Here is an 18,955-nt window from a genome sequence, read left to right as displayed (position 1 = left end):
AACAGATTCTGTCTTTGTGCCTGAGGCCAGCCCTCAAAACAGAGGGTCGAATTCCCCCTAGTGTTCTAAGTGCAGTGTCACAATTTTATTTCAAGTCTCACAATATTTGGTGGTTTTCCTGAAGCCCAGCAGCTGGAATCAAGGGATTACATGAAAACCTCTGCTTTCAATGAAAAATAAAGAAGTGTAGCCCGCACACACACTGCTGGTAAATGTGAACCAAGCGCACCCTGAGGACTTAGAAACTAGAGAGCAAATATAAACAAACAATCTCATTATTTTGGAGCCCATTTCACGATTTCCGAATGCTTGGGGCTCACAAGGCTGTAAGTGGGTGCCACCCGGTAAAAGGCCATGCAGTTGCAGGTCATTCTGCTGCTCCCTTCACGCCACGCCCGCTTGCCCTTGCGTTTGTCTTCTTAGCTGGCTGCAAGCAGTCGCCAGCTCCACTGCACGCTGAGAAGGGAACAACAAACAGCCTTGCACAGAGCGGATCCGGTTTACACCCCCCTCGTCATCCCACCCGGGCAGCTGCCCGCAGAGCTGGACGGGCCCGCAGCGCAGCCCTGCTGCCCCCCTCCTACCACAGCGGGAGGGGAGAGGAGGGCAGGGCCAGCGCGGCGCAGCAGCCCCTCCTTCGCAGCTCGTCTCGTTCGGCCAAGGGGTGTGGAGGAGGGAGGGAGGTAGAAGCGCGCAACATCGGCGCAGGGCTGATGGAACGCGCCCCGCCGCGCGGGCAGGCTCGCTAGGGCTTGCGCCCGCCCCCCTCCCGAGTTTTCTAATAGGCGCTGCATGGTGGGGGAAGTGCCCAGTGGCAGCAGTGGCGGGGAGAGGAAGGCTGGCTATTGGCTGAGGAGATGGGGGCTGGCGTTGTGCTGGTGGGGAGGTGTCCAGCTGATTAGTTTGAGGGAGGTGGGGGATGTGGCAGGACAGGAGAGGCTTAGCTGGAGGGAGGGAGAAGGTGGACATGTGGCTGAATGAGGCGATAGGGGAGGGGGAGAAGAGGGAAAGGCTGAAGAAGGGTTTGGGGCGTTTGGTTGGCAAGAGCTTGACTGAAAGAGAACAGGGCGGATTTGCCCCCAAATCGTCTAGGGCTGTAGGGTCAGTTAGTATGCAGGAGAGTCTGCCACTGAAACAAATATAGCTAACCAACCCTCCATCCCCCCACCCCAGACATACACCCACATCCTGGAGAGGAAGTGATTAAAATATGGCTTCACCTTTGCAATCTTTGCTGTCATGCATGTGCAAAAACGAGCCACCTGAGTGGCTCTTGGGGTGAAAATAAACCCTTCACTGGAGTGAGACCTGTCAAATATTAGTCCTAGAACAGGTCTGTGGTGCTTTCTCATTGGTAAAACTTGATTTTCCTGATTTTTTTTTTAAACAAGCTTGCAAGTGGTTGAAAGCCTTGCCCCTGGAGGGTTTCTAATCGTGCAAAATGGATTAGCCTCTTGAATGTATTTACCTTGCAAAATAGTTCCTTTCTGCTGTGGCACTTGATTAAAATGGGACTGAGAATGACTCCTGCATTTTTTGGAACATGTTGGGACGACATAAGATTTTTTAAAAATGCTGCTAAATAATATTACATTGAAAACTGCTGGATCAAAACATGTTTTTAAAGGACTCTGAAGTTATGTTTACATGCTCTTATTTATTTTATAATGGTAACAAAATAATGGGGATCCAGTGGATGTAATTTATTTAAACATTCAAGAGGCTATTAGGGAAAGTTGCTAACCACAGAGGGAGAGGTAAATCCTGTCAATCATGGATTAAAGTCTGGTTAAGAGATGGGTGGGGGGAAGAATAAGAATAAATGGCAAATTCTCATTGTGAAGAAAGTTAATAGTGGGGTGCCCCAGTGATCAATACTAGGCCCAGTGTTGTTTAATATATTTATTAAGGGCCTGCTGGAGATGCTGACTAATGAGGCACTGAAATCTGCCCTCTTCACAAATGACATAGGTTATACAAGATTGGGGAGGCACAACAGAATGACTTGACAAAACTAAATAATTGGGTAATGCAATGGCAGATGGGATTCAGTGTAGGTGAATGCAAGGTAATGCACCTTGGAAGGAATGATTTAAACTATTTGTACACACAGATGGGTTCTGAATTAATTGTAACCTTTCAACAATAGGATTTAAGCATCCGTGTGGACAGCTTAATGAAGATGTCTGCTCAATATGCTATGGTGGTCAAAAACAGCGAATAAAATGTTAGGCTGTAATAAAAAATGGAACAGAGAAAAATACAGAAAATATTGTAATACCATTATATAAAACATTGCTAAGTAGGTTCTCCCTTTGATTATTTTGTTTTGGTCACCTTTATCTTTAACGGTATGTGGGGATAACTCTGTATGAGGAAAAAATTGAATGACAATTTAGGGCTCAATCTTACAAAGTTGAGTGACCTGAACTAGAATTGACTACAGTATTAGCTCAAGTTTTCAGCACCTTACAGGAGAAAGGCCTAAGGGTTTTGTTTGTTTGTTTGTTTGTTTGGGGGGGGGAGCTGCAAAAAGTACAATTTTATATATACACATACAATGAAGGATGGAAGAGAGAAGACCATGTGACATTCTTATTTTATCTTGTCCCTTAATAATAAGGGGCTATTCAAAAGGATACATTTTATCTCTGCAATGTATAATTAATCTGTGAAACTCACTGTCAGAATGTTATTGATGCAAATAGCTTAGTTTAATTCACAAATGGATTAGCCACATGCAAAAAAGAGCAGGCCAAATCTGTAGCTGGTGTAGATTGGTGTAGGTCCTTCAAAGTCCACGGAGCAATGCTGATTTGATCACCAGCTAGGGATCTGGCCCAGCATCTGCAGTTATAGAAAGATAAAATTGACAACAGCTATTCATCTTCCTGTTTTGAGGCCAAAACTGAATGCCAGCTGGATTAAGATAGAAATCCCCTCCAACATATATCTCCACCACTGTATAGATAACTGGCTGGCTGCTTTATCTTGGGTGGTTTGTCTTCTGAACTATGGGACCAGGAAAAAATTCTTCCCATTCATCCATGGTATAATATCGTTCAATTGGCAGGTGCATTATAAGTCTTCATGAGAAGTAGTTAATGTAGACCACTACTTGGAGGCCGGATCCACTGGACTAAATGGGTCACTAGCCTGTTCTGTCATAGCAGTTCCTATGTTTAGGCAAAAGATGTGTGACTGAACTTCAGATGTCCTTTTAGCTGTTTGTTTTCCTTCCTGAAATCAAATCCCTGAGCACTGTGCGAAACAAAAATAAACCAAGGCTATACATGAGCAAGAACAAACCTAGTATTAGGGTAAAAATAGCATAAATTCAATTTAAGCCTGCTACAGTCACAGAGCTGTTTGTTTGTTTTTATTCTGCAAGCCCATCATAAGTATTCTGTGAGGAATCAACTGCCCTTGACAAGTTATACATTTAAGATAATGATTGAAGTGTTAATAAAACATTATTAGCTGACAGAAGTTTTCTTCTCAAATATGAAGACCTTTAGAAAATCTGTAAATGAAATTATTGAGCAATTAATGTTTGTAAAGCCTGTGGAAGATTAAAAGCTTTACATAAATGCTTATTAGTGTATTAATAACAAGTCTTACCCTACCAGATTTACTACCATCCTCATCCAGGGTGGGTTAGGTAGGACTCCATGGCAGATAGAGAAGTGAGTCAGTGATGCTCCTCTGAGAACATCTTTCACTAAAATTCCTTGAGACTATCTCTAAGACAACTTCAGATGGATGTGAGGGCTCTCACACAAGGCTTCCCTCCCCTCCACCAACACACATTCACATCCCAGAGCAAGCTATGAGGGAGTTATTGGGGGGGACTATTTGCTTAGTGAGTGGGCAAACTGGTTGGTGAGGATGTCCTGGGATTAATTTTGGGAGAGTTTGTTTGGAAGGCAGCAGAAGGGTGGGGACAGGGGTGTGGGCGGGGGGAGCTGCTGTTGAAGAACATGGATAATTTGTTAGGCTGCTACTGTTTGCTGTATCAAGGATATTTTTCTAATGGGGAGTTGCAGGTAAACCGCAGGAAATGGGTAATTTGGAAAGAAAATTGCAGTGATCTTACTGAGCATAGACAGTGAAGATTGAGAGTTTGCAAGGATACTTTATCCTGGAGTTGAGAGGAAGCAGGGGCTCCAAAAGGATCATTTTTGCAGGGGTAATTTGTAAGGGTCTTGGAGCTGGGATATTTGGGACATACAGAAGGGTAAGAGTAGATATCAGTGTTTAATTCTGCTGTTTGCCCTCACATCCATCCATTAATTCTGCTGTTTGGGAGTGTGGAAAGGAACTGCGGTCAAGGGTAGGGAGCTGGAAATGTATTGTAGTATAGGTTTAAATATATATATAGGACAAAATCCTAGCTCCATTGTAGTCAATAACAAAACTCCCATTATCTTCAGCTGGGCCAGGATTTCACACATGATCTTAAATAAAAACAAGGAACCAGCATAGTCTTAATAATTGTATGACAACAACTACATATAATAATAACAATAACTCAAACTAATGTAGTGTCTTTCATCCAAGAACCTCCAGGCACTTTACAGAAGTGAGAACATGTTATTATCCCATTTTACAGACAGAGAAGATGAGGTGCATTTGAGACTGAGGGGATGGAGTTTTCAAAAGTGCATAAGGAAATCAGATGTCCAACTCCTATTGACTTATATGTCACTGGCAGAGTTGGGAAAAAAGCCCACCTGACTCCCAGTCCCTTGCTATAACAAGTGGCATAAGTCATTATATAACTCTAATTTACTTTTCTGATTACACAATAGTTATTTAAATATATCAAACGCTTCTCCTTTAGAAAGTAAGTAGAAAAGAATGCATGCTGCTTTCTAGAGTAATTAGTTAATGTTGGTATTGTGCTTTGAAGCCATAAGGTGCTACTTTAAGTAAATATTAAGTATTATTATTATTTTATTATTTACTATTATTAGTGCATGAGTATGATATAATTAATCTGACGTACGTGGACAATACAACCTGCTCAGCTTGCCTAAAAGTTAAAGTTACAAAATTGCACAATTGTCTAACATATATTTGATTAGAAAACAGGTTTTAATTTTAGGTTTCTAAGCTATTGTTATTAACAAAATTTAAGTTTAAAAATAATTTTAGAAAGTATGAGTAATTTTATATTTTAGACATTAATTTTTAAAATATAATTACTTAGTTGTTTCCCAGAGGGCTCATCTGTGTTACTGTACATATTCCAACAGTTAAACAGCCAACAGTTAAAATCTATCTGGACCCATTGTACTGCTTCTAGACACAATGGCCCAAGAACCAGCCACTGTCAAAAATGAAAATAGGCACCCACAAAAGTTATCCAAAAGGAAAAGAAAGTAAAAAAGTGAGGTTTCCCAAAGGACACAATTCAAATGGAAAGGTCTTAGAACAGGGGTCGGCCGCGTCCGGCCCACCAGACGTTTTAATCTAGCACTCGAGCTCCCGCGGAGAAGCAGGGTCTGGGGCTTGCCACGCTCTTGCACTCCAGTCGGAGAGTGGGGTCTGGGGCTTGCCCCACTCCACGTGTGCATGTCCCCCCTCCAGCTCCTATACAGAGGGGTAGCCAGGAGGCTGTGCACACTGCCCCCAAGCCAAGCACTGCCCCCACAGTTCCCATTGGCTGGGAACCACAGCCAATGGGAGCTGCAGGGGCGGCGCCTGCAGACAGGGCAGCGTGCAGAGTCACTTGGCCATGCTGCCGCATAGGAGTTGGTGGGGGAACATGCTGCTGCTTCCAGGAGCTGCTTGAGGTAAGCGCTGCCTGGAGCCTGCACCCCGACCTCCTCCCACACCCCAACCTTCTGCCCCAGCCTTGATCCCCCTCCCGCCCTCTGAACCCCTTGGTCCCAGCCAGGAGCACCCTCTTGCACCCAAAACTCCTCATCGCCAGCCTCACCCCAGAGCTCGCACCCCTAGTTGGAGCCCTCACTTCCCCCTTGTAGCCCAACCCTCTGCCCCAGCCCAGAGCCCCCTCCAGCACCTGAACTCCTCATTTCTGGCCCCACCCCAGAGCCTGCACCTCCAACCACAGCCCTCACTCCCTCCCATACCCCAACCCCAATTTTTTGAGCATTCATGGCCCGCCATATAATTTCCATACCCAGATGTGGCCCTCGGGCCAAAAAGTTTGCCCATCCCTGCCTTAGAACAAGTCTTGATGGTTGTAACAGCAAGTCTCCTCTGGATATGTTCAGGAAGGGAGATCCACAGACATGTAGCTTCTGAACTGAGAATGCCCTACCCAGATAAGATTAACTCTTATGACAAAAAACCAGGACAATTTATCTTATCTCAAATGCCTTAGGGAGACAGTGGGGGAGTGTTGAGTTGAAAGCTGGCCTGAGTTACAAAGCCTGAAACCTAAGGGTTTGCAATAAAAATTATTACCAACCTGTAACTAAAGATATGTACTAAAGGGCTTCTGAAAAGATTGGTCAGACTGGGATGTTTTCCCTTTCCCAGGGGTTATAATTGTAAAAGGAAATCAAATCAGGGGGAAATGTGTGTGAAAGAGTCTCACAAAATTCTGACTGAACAAAATAAGAAGGCTCAAAGCTTATAAATTCCCCTGAACCACAACATATTCCTGATAGTCCTTGCGTGAATGTTTTTGTCATTACACACATTGTATACGCATTATAATTATTTAATTTAGAAGAAAAACAGAATCAAATCAAAGGGGAAAATGTAACTAATTCTGCAACTGTCAGCAGTGCATAATCCATGACCACTGCCACCTCTCCTTGTAACCCTTTATCACCGAAAGTAAATTGGAAGGATTCAAATACTTCACAATGTATGTAAATACAACATAAACATTTAAAATTAGCAAGGATGCTGGTGAAGCACTAGTGGCAGCCATGGTCACAGTGACAGCAACAGAGCAGGAATTACTTACTTACATACACAGCCCCTAATCCTGCAGACACAGGTACTGAATTTTGAGCCCACGCAGAGTGCCATTGAAGTCAATTTTGTGTGTGCAGATTAGAAGATACTGCTCCACATGAAGATGTGAGATCCAAGAAGGGTATGCAAGTCTGTACTTACCTAAACCTGAAGTGAAGTATAATACCAAAGACAGTTCTCTTATATATCCTAATATATTATTACAGTCCATCTTAATATGGCTAATATTTTTACATATATGTAATAATGGACATGTAAAAGTAAAATGCAGGTTTTGTAAATAGAAAAGTACATTCACATTTTAGATTTGACATGAAAAATCTTTGAGCCATAGCCTCAGCTGGTGTATATCAGCATATCTCCATTGATGTTAGTGAAGCTATGCTAATTTACACAAGCTGAGGATCTGGGCCTACGGAAGTCAGAACTGAGATTGACATCATGCTTATGTCTGAGTTGCCCAGGTTTTGTCATTTTAGATCATAATCATAATGGGCCAGATTCTGTTAACCTTGCTCATGCTGAGCAGTCAGTTCCCAGGTAGTCCCATTGATTTAAATGCGAGTTTGTGGTATGCAAGGAATGAAGTGCAAGGCTCTAATGTGCAATGATCTACAAAAATATAATAGAGCTGTTAGTCATGTGCGTAAGTATTTGCAAGATTGGGGCCTGTACGGGTGTAACCACAAATCTTTGTGAACAATAGTTGCTTTTTTTTTTTTTTTGTAGAACATAGCAACACAGTCTAACAACTTATCCAGTGAATAATGTCTGTGGTCTGCATCAAATTAATTACTTGTCAACTACCAATTAATTAATTTATTCCAGGAATATTTTCTCACATGTTCAACCTCTAGGATATAATTAGAGGGAATTCTCTATTTTCTGTACCAAAGAAGTTTTCAGAAATGTCCCACCAAGACATCTGCATGCACTTATGCAATACAAGAATACATACTATCTGTATGATAATCTGTATGATTATCTTTTATAAGGTCATCTGTACCAGGGCTTGGATCCAGCTAGTATGTGGCAGCATGGTGTCCAAGTACCTCTCTCCAGGGGTTATCTTGGTCTCCAAATCTCAGCCTTCATTTTTTAATAGTAAGGGCACGTCTTCACTAGCAATGTTAAAGTTCTGCCGCAGCAGTGCTTTAACGTGGCTTGCGTAGTCACAGCAGAGCGCTGGGAGACAGGTCCCAGCGCTCTAAAAAAACCACCTCCAGGAGGGGAATAGCTCCCAGTGCTGGGAGCGCGGCTCCCAGTGCTGGTGCACTGTCTACACGGGCGCTCTACAGCACTGAAACTTGCAGCGCTCGAGGTGTGTTTTTTCACACCCCATGAGCGAGAAAGTTGCGGCGCTGTAAAATGCCAGTTTAGACAAGCCCTAAGTCATTACCTGGTGTAGTTGTAAAGAAAACCTCAAATATGTGAACGGACAGTAACCAATGTGGAGAAGTCTACACGAGTCTGCAAAGAGCCTGCCACAATGGCTCTGAGAAGTAAGAACTGCCCCATTCATTTGATAGGTGTTAACTAAGACGACCAGTGATGATAATTTTATGTTAACTATTTCATTCCACATGTAAGAAAGGACAGGAAGGATCACAGATCTGAAAATGTACTATGAGTGAGATCTGATTTTGGTGCCACAAATAGCTGGCATTTAGGAGATAGCACCACTTATTTTTCCCCCCTCAATCAAGGAGCCAAGCTCTAGGAACGTAGCAGAGTCTATGGGCATGGGCAAGGCCCACCAAAGGAGAGTTAGGCTCAAGGAGCCCAATGTTGCTCAGAGAGATGCAGTCTTACTTTTAACATCTGTACAATCTACTACGAGTAGTGTTTCCTCTTACCAATTCACAGAAGAAGGGCTTATTTTCTGTGTGGAACTTGGAAGAATACCTCCAGCTTTTTTTTCTCAATTTGACATCTATCTTTAGTGTTTGTTGTCCGTTCTTGTAAAAGGGAGGTTTTGATGGATTTCTGTGTACTTCAGGTCCACAGAAGTATATTTTATCAGATGAAGCAACAAGAATGGTATAAAGGGGTCTGAGTTTAAAGTGAGAAGCAAGCCCAAGTCCCAAGTTAGAACGCGCACCACCACCAGAAGTAGGGCAGTGTGACATCAGCCATCTCAGTAATTACTGGCTGTAAGTAAGAGGTGATTTTATCATGGTTACAAGTACCTTCATGGAGAAAAAAAAATTCTGATAGTAGACAACTCCTTAATCTAGCAGAAAAAGACATAAGGAGATACAATGGTTAGAACAGGGATTGGCAACCTTTGGCACACGACCCATCAGAGAAAGCTGCTGGCGGGCTGAGCCAGTTTGTTTACCTGCAGCATCCACAGGTTCGGCCGATCGCAGCTCCTACTGGCCGCGGTTCACCATTCCAGGCCAATGGGGGCTGCGGGAAGCGGCATGGGCCAAGGGAATTGCTGGTCGCTGCTTCCCGCAGCCCCCATTGGCCTGGAGCGGCGAACCACAGCTGCGATCAGCTGAACCTGCGGACGCTGCGATCAGCTGAACCTGCGGACGCTGCAGGTAAACAAACCATCCCGGCCCCCCAGCGGCTTTCCCTGATGGGCCATGGGCCAAAGGTTGCAGATTCCTGGGTTTGAAGCTGAAGCTAGACAAACTCAGACTAGGCGCACATTTTTAACAGTGAGTGTAATTAACAATTGGAGCAATTTACTGAGGGATGTGGTGGATTGTCTGTCACCTGAAGCTTTCAAATCAAGTCTGGAGCTCTTTCTAAAAGATATGCTATAGCTCAAACAGAAGTTGTGGTATTGATACATAAAATATTAAGTGAAGTCCTTTGGCCTGTGTTACGCAGGTCAGACTGGATTATCACAGTGGTCTCGTCTATGAAATCAAGACAGCAACTACAGTTCTAAATATGGTCTCCATTCTACAGATGCTTATGCACCAAGTAAAGCATGTGAGATTATGGCTGAAATTGGAAGACTCCAAAATTATGCTGGAGATCTAGGTTCAAATTGTATTTAAACTCATTTTTATCTATGGTTTCTTGAGCTTAGTCTATCTCCCAGTGAATGTTTGTTCACATAACAAAACTACAATAGAGTCTGGTACAATTCAGCATACTTGGCATCCTCTGTTCTGGAGAATCCTAGCATTTACATTATGAGGTAGTAAAGGAGAGAGGTTTAATTTATTAAAACAATCAATAGATTAATTTATGGTGAACATCAGTATTGAAACTCTCATTGGTATATGGCCACTATTCTCTACACTTTATAAGTAACCATAACTAGCCATCTATGAATATAGGAATCATATTTAAAAAGAGTTTAAATTGTTTTTAAAAGGTACAAGAGAACTCTCTCTAAACTAGATTAAATCTATCATTATTTCTACTCCCTCTTCATATAACCTTTGTAAATCACATAAACCTAGGGGTGATTTGAGACATTTCCTTTTCATTGTAAAATGTTTAAGATTCATACTTAAATATTTTTAACTGTGCTCATGAAAGGTACTAAATTAACATATCTGGAAATCAAAGTCTTCTGTTTATTCACAGAAGAGGCAGTGTGGGCAGAGACAATGTAAATTTCCCATGTCCCATCAATGTTTCAGTCTAGTTGTGGAGATACCTCACTGAAGGTCCCTAGTACACAGTCAGACAACTTCAGTTTGGAAGAGCCCACCCATTGAGGTACCCCCTAGGTAGCAATGTGCTGTTTGCTCCCCCAAATCTCTTTCCTCTCCCCTCGTGACCTCAGACAGAGTTGTTCAATCTTTGTGCCTATTCAGTCTTTCACCTTTTTGTTTGAGACTTGCAACAAGGATAGGTGGCATTTTATACCATTTGTCATGTTTCTTTAATGTGGACATTTGTCTACTAGAAACTGGACAGAGACCTTCAATTTATTTCATGGCGGCCACTGGGCTATCAGTTGGTGAGTACTTTTCGTCACTACTAATTTGGACTGAATTTGAGCCCAGTGACCTTGAGCTTACTTCAGAAGCCATTACCAATCTCCTAAATGCCCAAAGAAGTTCCCAATCCTATTATTTAGTCCCATTTAATAACAATATCCAAAAGATATAGAGATGTACTAAAGATGTCCACACTGGGATTAGGTGTGAGAGAATACAAACAGATGAAATTTAATGATTATTTTGATTATTGTATCTTCTTGAACCACCTGAGAAATAACTTTGTTCTGAATAGTCTCATTTTCAGATTTAAATTTTAAAAGAAAATGTCTTAGAATAGAATTACGCTTACAAAACAAAAATGTTAATTATGTTCCCTCAGCTATGAAGTAAGTGTACGGGGAAGGGGACACAGTACAAAAAAAATGGATCCTGGCAACCACCCATTATCCCTGGATTCTCTTAGAGTGAAGAGACAACACAGGTTTATGGTGCAAAGGATACAGCCACTATATATATATATATATATATATATATATATATATAAACTAACTTGAGCCATCTAGACAAATAGAAAGAAGGCATGTGGGGAAGTGCTGGTGAGACTAGCTCAATTTATCATTCTCCTGGCACATGTCCCTCAGCTTAGAACATCTCTTCACTGAACAAACCTATGGTTCCTGGCATGTAACTGGGTAATTTAGGTATGGGGGGACCGCTCACTAGTGGCAGTGTGTTGTTAGCTCCCCACTGTCACTTTACTCTGGCCTCATGACCATCTCTCACCAGAGGGCATTAACTACCCTATGAAGCCCAGCAAAGAAAAAAATCTGACCTGTGCAGATAACTCTTTCTCTAGCTTTCCTTTCTCCCATAGTAATTGACTGTGGCTTATCCACTACAGATTCTGCATCTTGCAGATGCTTGTCATCAGTCTATCAATCTTTTAGCATCATGCCACTACTGCAGGGGATTCCCACTGGGGGAGCTCTCCCACACCAGGGTTGGCTGGTTATGTGCCAGGGTTTATAGACTCACTAAGTAGCTAGCTTCACTGTGGTGAGAGGATGCTCTAAATAGGAAGACATATGGTAGGCTCTGGGGAACTCCTGGCTTGTCTACGGAACCAGTGGAAGGAACAACAGTGATTACATGAGGCTTGTGCCTGGCATTGCATGCTGTAGCTTCTCCAGCTCTAGCCTCCTGACTTTGACGATATCCAAACTAGAAAACTTGCCAAAGTCATTTTCTTCCAGCTAGATAATCAGGGAATCTGGTGCTGAGGCTTATAACCAACTCTGCAGTGCTGGCACCAGCTGTGTCTACTACATTCTCCTTCTACCAAACCAAGTAAAAGTGGCAGACTCCTCAGACAACCCTAACTATTGTCCTTCTGAACTAGTCTTTGTCCATTGCTCTGTACAATGTGTGATAGAATGCTCACAAATGCACTCCAGGATGGTTTGCGTTGGCAAGGTCACAAATAAGTACAGCTTGGCTTTTCAAAGGAGCCAAAGAGAGTCAGATGCCCAAATCCCACTGAAATTCACTGTCCCAGTGAGAGAGATACCCTGATCTTCCTATCATTGTATGTCTAGAGCTGAACATTGTTGTTGGTCCCAGGAAATTAGAGGTGCATGGTGGGTGAGGTAATATATTTTATTCAGCCAATTTCTATTGATTAAAGAGACAAGCTTGCAAGTTACACAGAGCTCTTCTGCAGGTCTGGGAAAGGCAGCTGTGCATAACATTTATTGCATCTGCTTGGATTCTTCTTTTTGGTTTTCCATTCTGCTATGCCTATTGCTGTTGCTCTAATGTGCAAGGAATGAGAGGAGTAAGCACTCAGGATCCCACTATCCTGCATGGCCTTCTGCTTCAAACTCTTAACTCCCAAGTTGGGGGGGGGTCCATCTTCATACTCCTGTGCTAGCACATTGTCAGATATTTCTCCATTCCTCTTCTGAACACAGGTACCAACTATACCCAAGAGCCTGTTGTAGCTGGATCAGCTTTTGAACTTCTCTGCCATACTTTTATTCCCATTGCATGCCTTCCCTGCATATGCAGTGCCCTACTTTCTCATTAGCTGATGGCAGCACCAGCTCAGTTATGCAAAAGGCCCTAGAGAACACCAATGTGTATGCTGCCTTAAATAACTGTGCTTCACACTGGGACTGGCAAACTGATGGATTCATGCTTTGTACCGAGTACTCCCCATTACCCGTCCCCTACCTTGTCTTCCTGGTTTTTTCCGATTTGCTGTAGAATCCTATGCATCCCTCTGGTGAACCATAAACTAAGTTGCTTTGCAGCCTCTGATGAAGACAACACCATATAAGATGTAAATGCCTGAAAACACCTCTCAGGCCCATAGTATATTGGGTGATATGCCTACTCATCTTTCTTGCTGTCATGTGCCAGTTCTCCACAATCTGCTTTGGCATCTCTACTTCTGGTGCCAGCTTCCAGAATCTGTAAAACTGAAAATAAGAAAGAGCATCCAAAGCAGTGTTAATCCTAACTGATATGTGTTGAGCTTTGAAAAGGCATTGCAATACAAATGGTCTTACCAGTGTCACCATGGATTTGTATTTAGCAAATTGCTTGCTCATATTGTCCACAACTGCCTAATTGTCAAACAGCAACAGTATGTCCTCAATACTCATTCTTTTGCCCACAAAACTACTACTACCATCAAGGGAAAAATCTCCAGGATGGTGATTGTCCCTCTTTTTATCACTCATGGCCCAGATTGGAGACCATGGCTAAATCATATTCCCCAAATCAAGAGCTTCAAATGTGCCAGAGAACACCTGATTATCCTCTCCAGCAGGCCAGATATTGCATCACATGGTAGAGACCCCATTCAATTCCTGTAGAAATTCAAGCCAGATGATGAGGTCACTTCCTTAGCAAAGCTATTCTGGTGATGTCCTTGCTCCCATCTTTTAATGCTTCCTGCCACCCCTTTCCCCAGGGAACTCCATCCTTGTCACACTTCACTGTTGTTGTTTTTTAAGTGGTCTGCCTCTCCCCTCCTTCTGTTCACTTATCAGCTCTGTGCTTGGTTCTTACCCGCTGTGTGCAGGACTGCTGCTCTCTGCACATCTTCTGCTCCAGTTGCATCTGTATCCTGAACCCGAGTTGGTTCCAATAGCACTGTTCACATTACCCACCAGACTAAGTTCCCTCTAAGCTGCGCACCTGTGCAGCAGGCTATCAAGGGCCATGCAGGCACACAGTGGGGAGAGACACCTCTCCTCCAGGCCACAGCCCCAGAGCTGCTGCAGCAGGGAAAGGCACTCTCCCCCAGGCCCTGGGGTGCTGAGCAAGAGAGGGCTCTCTCCCTGCCGCAGCCCCAGGACAGGCTGCACTCCAAACCCCTCATCCCCAGCCCCACCCCAGAGGCCACACCCCCAGCCAGAGCCCTCACACCCCCAGCACCTCAACCGTCTGCCCCAGCCCTGAGCCACCTCCCACACTTCGAACCTCTCAGCCCCACCGCCGCCACATATCACCTCCATATTGGTGCACATAGCAAAATTCATTCCTCACATGGATGGAAAAAATTAGAGGGAACATTGCCGCCAGAGCAATTTAGGCAGAAAAGCATCACCTTTAACTGACATCTAAATAGGTTATGGCCAGGGTAGACAAGTAAGGCCCTGGCCAGTCAAACTGCTTTAAAAGAGGGTCAGACTTCTCCTTCCCCAGTAGGGACCTACAGCCTGCCCTGTGCTGTCACAGCAGTGCCCTGTAGTTCTACTCTTTGAGATGCATGTGTGCCCACAGCACACTTCTGTTCTTGCACTGGGAAGTGGAGGGGACAGAAGCATTACTGCTTGCTACTGATGGCTGTTTGAACCTAACAAGGGGTATGCCCCATTCTTTGTCTCCAAGCACAGCTGCCATAGAGCTGAACCAGAGCCTTCAGCACTCCCAGTGAGCTGTGACATAGTGTCCCTTCTTAAGAGTTTTATACTAGATAAGCTTTAAAATAGGACAGTATTCAACTTCACTGCAGTGTTTGCAACTGTCCTCCCCTTGCCCTCTCCCTCTTGTGTGATAATTTAGTGCAGCTGGGAAGATTTGGTAGATTTTTACCTAGAGATGCATTTTGAAAATCCAGGATTTCTGAAATGTGGGGTTCTGTTTGCATGCCATCCCACCGTACCAAATGAGTGGTGAATGTTAGAGATGATGTGCTGACGGGCAGGTTTATGGTGATGTGCCTCAGCTTACAGGACTACTGTATTTACAAAGCAGTTACCATGTTTATGTCTTTCTTTTTTCTTTTCCAGCAAAAAAGCAGTATCAAATAGCGCTTATATTCGTTTCCTGCAAACCCGATCCCTCTAAATCAGCCCCAAATCACCACCAGACAAAGCCAGTCAGGCGAGAGGTTGTGCAACTTTGCAATCACCTCTTTCCTCCCCCACCTCCCAGATCAAGGGCGGCAGCAGCAACAACCGTGTATGTGTAAAAAGGTGGATCTCGGGAATGAGTCTTGCTGAATTTGTTTACAGAGCAGAGTCGCCTCCGTGTGAATGCCAAAGCTACCGAGAGAGGTAAACACAAACTTAGCAAAAGCACACGTACATGGAGCAGCCGAGTGTAACCCCGAAAGTGCGGATTGGATCTGTGTCTCTGTGTGCCATGGAAGACAAACATCCCCAGTTCTATTCCTTGCCACCTGCAACCTCTGCTTTATGCGTGCGACAGCCCCCTCCAAATAGAGGCAGAGGAAGAAATACCTCGAGGGATGTGGGGGAGGGAGTTACCCCTTCCTAAAAAAAAAAGTAGACACAGCATTAATTCTCACGTGTCTGGAGCTGTATCGAGGAAACCCAGCAACTGTGAACAAGGCACGAGCAAGGCTGTTCAGTTGCTTTCAGTGTAAGGCTTGTAATCGGAAGCAATGTTGCAGAATTGCATGCGGAGGGGGGGGCGGGGGAAATACCATACACACAAGCCCTGCTCCACAAATCGACGGCAGTTTAAAACAGCCTGCTTGATTTGAGTTGGGAGGGAGTGCAAGTTGAGTACCATATTATTTGACAAAACCGAAGCCTGTTAAGTTGTTATTAGCAGTGGCTGCAACAGTGTCCATTATGATACAGAATCTATTTTCCCTGTCAGTCTTCTCTCCTCCAGTTCTATGCAATAGATTCGTAATCCCCTCCCCCTCCCTCGCTTTGAGATATAAGAGGAGTGTAGCAGGGATATGGCTCCTAGCATTAGCTGATCTGAAGACACCGCATAAGTGATCAGCAAACACACGTGTCGCTCAACCAGAACGAACAGGATTCTTTGGATTCCTTCCAGATCCGCCTGGCTTTTTTTTCCCCTTTCTTTCTTCCCCCGCCCCCCTCGCTTGCTCCAGGTTTTACTTCTGGTTGCCTGTGAGGCTTTTGCTCCTCCCTTCTGAAATCCTATATTAACTGTGGCCGAAGCAGGGTAAGGGAAACACAGCGCATTGTTGGCAAGTGTCGATGAGCCTCGCAGAGGAGCGAGAAACAGCTTTTGCGTCCGTAGCCGCCGCCGCAGTCGCACCGACGCTAATTAGTCATTCGTATCCTCAAGTAACCACAGGGAAGAGAAAAAGAAAAGCCCTCTCTATGCTGGGCTAGTTTTACTGACTGGTTTCCTCAACACCCTTGGCGCAACAACAACACAAAGAGAGAGAGGTGAGGGTAATGGAGGGGGGTTTGATTGTTGTTTTGCTTGTTTATACTTTGGTGTGCGGCGGCAGCCCGGATGTGAACGGCGCAAGAAAGAATACGGCTCATTCTCCGCGGTGCACCATAAGCGCCTTAAAATGCGTGTTATAAAAATAAAATAATGGGTGCGGGGGGGGGGCGGGAAGCCTTGTGGACTTAATTCCAAAAGTTGGTGACGCGGGGAGGTGGGACTTGTTTCCTTCGCTGCTCTTTGCAGGGTATCTTTTGAAAGGTTTCCATGGCTTGGAATGGAAAGAATGGCTCACTCGCCTGGGAGGCGGGCGTTGTACGCGATACTTTTAGGTGCTCGGTGTGCAGGAGTTGCAATGGGAAGGTGGGTGAGTTCTCTGGATTCGCAGCAGGGACTGCAGACTTCTTCCAAAGAAATCAGTAGTATTGTGTGGAGGAGCGCTGCTGCACGCCCTCTCGGAGGGAGGGGTGCTACTGAGCTCGCTTTTTAAGGGACTCCTGTAAGTGTAAAAGAGTGTGGGTAATGTCTGTGGATTTTAAGAAATACCTCTTCCCGTGTGTTAACTTCCTAGGTGGCAAATGGCAGACCACATGATGGCCATGAATCATGGGCGATTCCCTGATGGAACCAGCGGGCTTCATCACCACCCTGCACATCGAATGGGGATGGGTCAGTTTCCGAGCCCCCATCACCATCACCAACAGCAGCAACATGCCTTCAGCGCCTTGATGGGCGAGCATATACATTATGGAGCTGGAAATATGAACGCAAATGGCGGGATCAGACATGCAATGGGGCCAGGGAACGTGAATGGGGGGCATCCTCCTAGCAGCATGCCTCCCACGGCAAGATTTAATAATTCTCAGTTCATGGCCCCCCCTGTTGCAAGCCAAGGAGGCCCCTTAACGGCCAGCATGCAGCTGCAGAAGCTAAACAACCAGTATTTTAGCCACCATCCTTATCCTCACAACCACTATATGCCAGACTTGCACCCTGCAAATCATCCGATGAACGGAACAAACCAGCATTTCAGAGACTGCAACCCAAAGCATAGCAGCAGCAGCGGCATGCCTCCTTCAGTCCCCCATGTCCCTGCAGCAATGCTGCCTCCCAATGTCATAGACACTGACTTCATAGATGAGGAGGTGCTCATGTCCTTAGTCATAGAAATGGGTTTGGACCGCATCAAGGAGCTTCCTGAGCTGTGGTTGGGACAGAACGAGTTTGATTTCATGACAGACTTCGTTTGCAAACAACAGCCCAGCAGAGTGAGCTGCTGACTTCTTTAAAACAAACAAAGGACTTTCTATCCGTGTGAATGAAAACATTCCCTTAGACACAGTATCTCGCTTTTCAGTGCTTGAAAGGTTGAGAATCTGGAAAACAGAGTAAACTATGAGCTTGTATAAATTGGGGTTGTTTTTAAATAATTGCTGCCACTTTTTCTTTCTTTTTTGCTTTGACACTCACTTCGCTTCCTGTAATAATTATTTCTGGCTAACTCTGGCTTTTTATGGGTTTCCCCCCACCTCTTAATTTCCTCACAGTAACATGTCCGTAATTTCTACAGTGCTCAGCTGTTAGATACTAATCTTGGCAAATTGCTTAATCTTGTGGATTTTGTAAACAATGATTTCCAATGACTTGAACTGCATTCAGATTCTGAGTGAACAGGGAAAAAATTGCATTAGTTGGTTGCATGAACTTTGAAGGGCAGATATTACTGCACAAATGCTGCCATCTTGCTTCATTTTTAACTATGCATTGCAGTGCAGACTATTTTTTTTTTAAATATGCTAAACTGGAAGCTTAACAGATGTGGGCCAACCCCTCCTAGATCAGGAAAAGAATAATGTTACTTAAAGTCTGCTACCCAGTCCCCCTCCCCCATATGTATAGACAATAATATGGTGTGGATGAAATGTTGACTAGTCAGTGGCAAACATTTCACAGATTTTTATTTTGTTTCTGTCTTCAGCATTTTTGACACTGTGCTAATATAGTTTATTCAGTACATGAAAAGATACTACTGTGTTGAAAGCTTTTTAGGAAATTTTGACAGTATTTTTGTACAAAACATTTTTTTTGAGAAAATATTGTTAATTTATTCTATTTTAATTTGCCAATGTCAATAAAAAGTTAAGAAATGCTTTAGTTTTTCTAGAAGTCATTTACGAAATTTTTTCTTCAGAACTCCCCTTGCCCCTGATAAGTAGAACATCTACCTGTAAAACTGTGTTGGTGTGCAGGAAAACATTCCAAAGTAGAATTACATTGCACCAATGTATATTGAGCTCAGGAGAGCAGGATTTAAACATAATTATGGCATAAAGCTTAATAAGAACCATTGTAATATGCCTGTCAGTGTGGTTTTATCAAAAATAAAGTTG

At 44.0% G+C, this 18,955-nt stretch overlaps 1 protein-coding gene and 1 long non-coding RNA gene across 2 annotated transcripts; one reads left to right on the top strand and one right to left on the bottom strand.

The window, feature by feature from the left end:
* Nucleotides 1–2,741: 2,741 nt before the first annotated feature.
* Nucleotides 2,742–15,706, bottom strand: LOC311518830. Its single transcript, XR_014711130.1, has 3 exons — nt 15,474–15,706; nt 13,107–13,354; nt 2,742–3,261 (listed from the first exon to the last, which is right to left on the bottom strand). It is a non-coding gene; the product is annotated as an uncharacterized lncRNA (long non-coding RNA).
* A 613-nt stretch (nt 15,707–16,319) lies between these two features.
* On the top strand, nt 16,320–18,716 carry CITED2 (Cbp/p300 interacting transactivator with Glu/Asp rich carboxy-terminal domain 2). Its single transcript, XM_084624619.1, has 2 exons — nt 16,320–16,561; nt 17,137–18,716. Exon 2 carries the CDS (start codon nt 17,144–17,146, stop codon nt 17,843–17,845), a length of 702 nt encoding a protein of 233 aa, XP_084480745.1. The 5' UTR covers nt 16,320–16,561; nt 17,137–17,143; the 3' UTR covers nt 17,846–18,716.
* Nucleotides 18,717–18,955: the final 239 nt, after the last annotated feature.

The sequence above is a fragment of the Lepidochelys olivacea genome (assembly GCF_965140295.1).
Source record: "Lepidochelys olivacea isolate rLepOli2 genome assembly, chromosome: 3".
Classification (NCBI taxonomy): domain Eukaryota; kingdom Metazoa; phylum Chordata; order Testudines; family Cheloniidae; genus Lepidochelys; species Lepidochelys olivacea.
The sequence above is the reverse complement of the archived record's forward strand: the minus strand, read 5'-3'. Positions and strand labels throughout refer to the sequence as shown.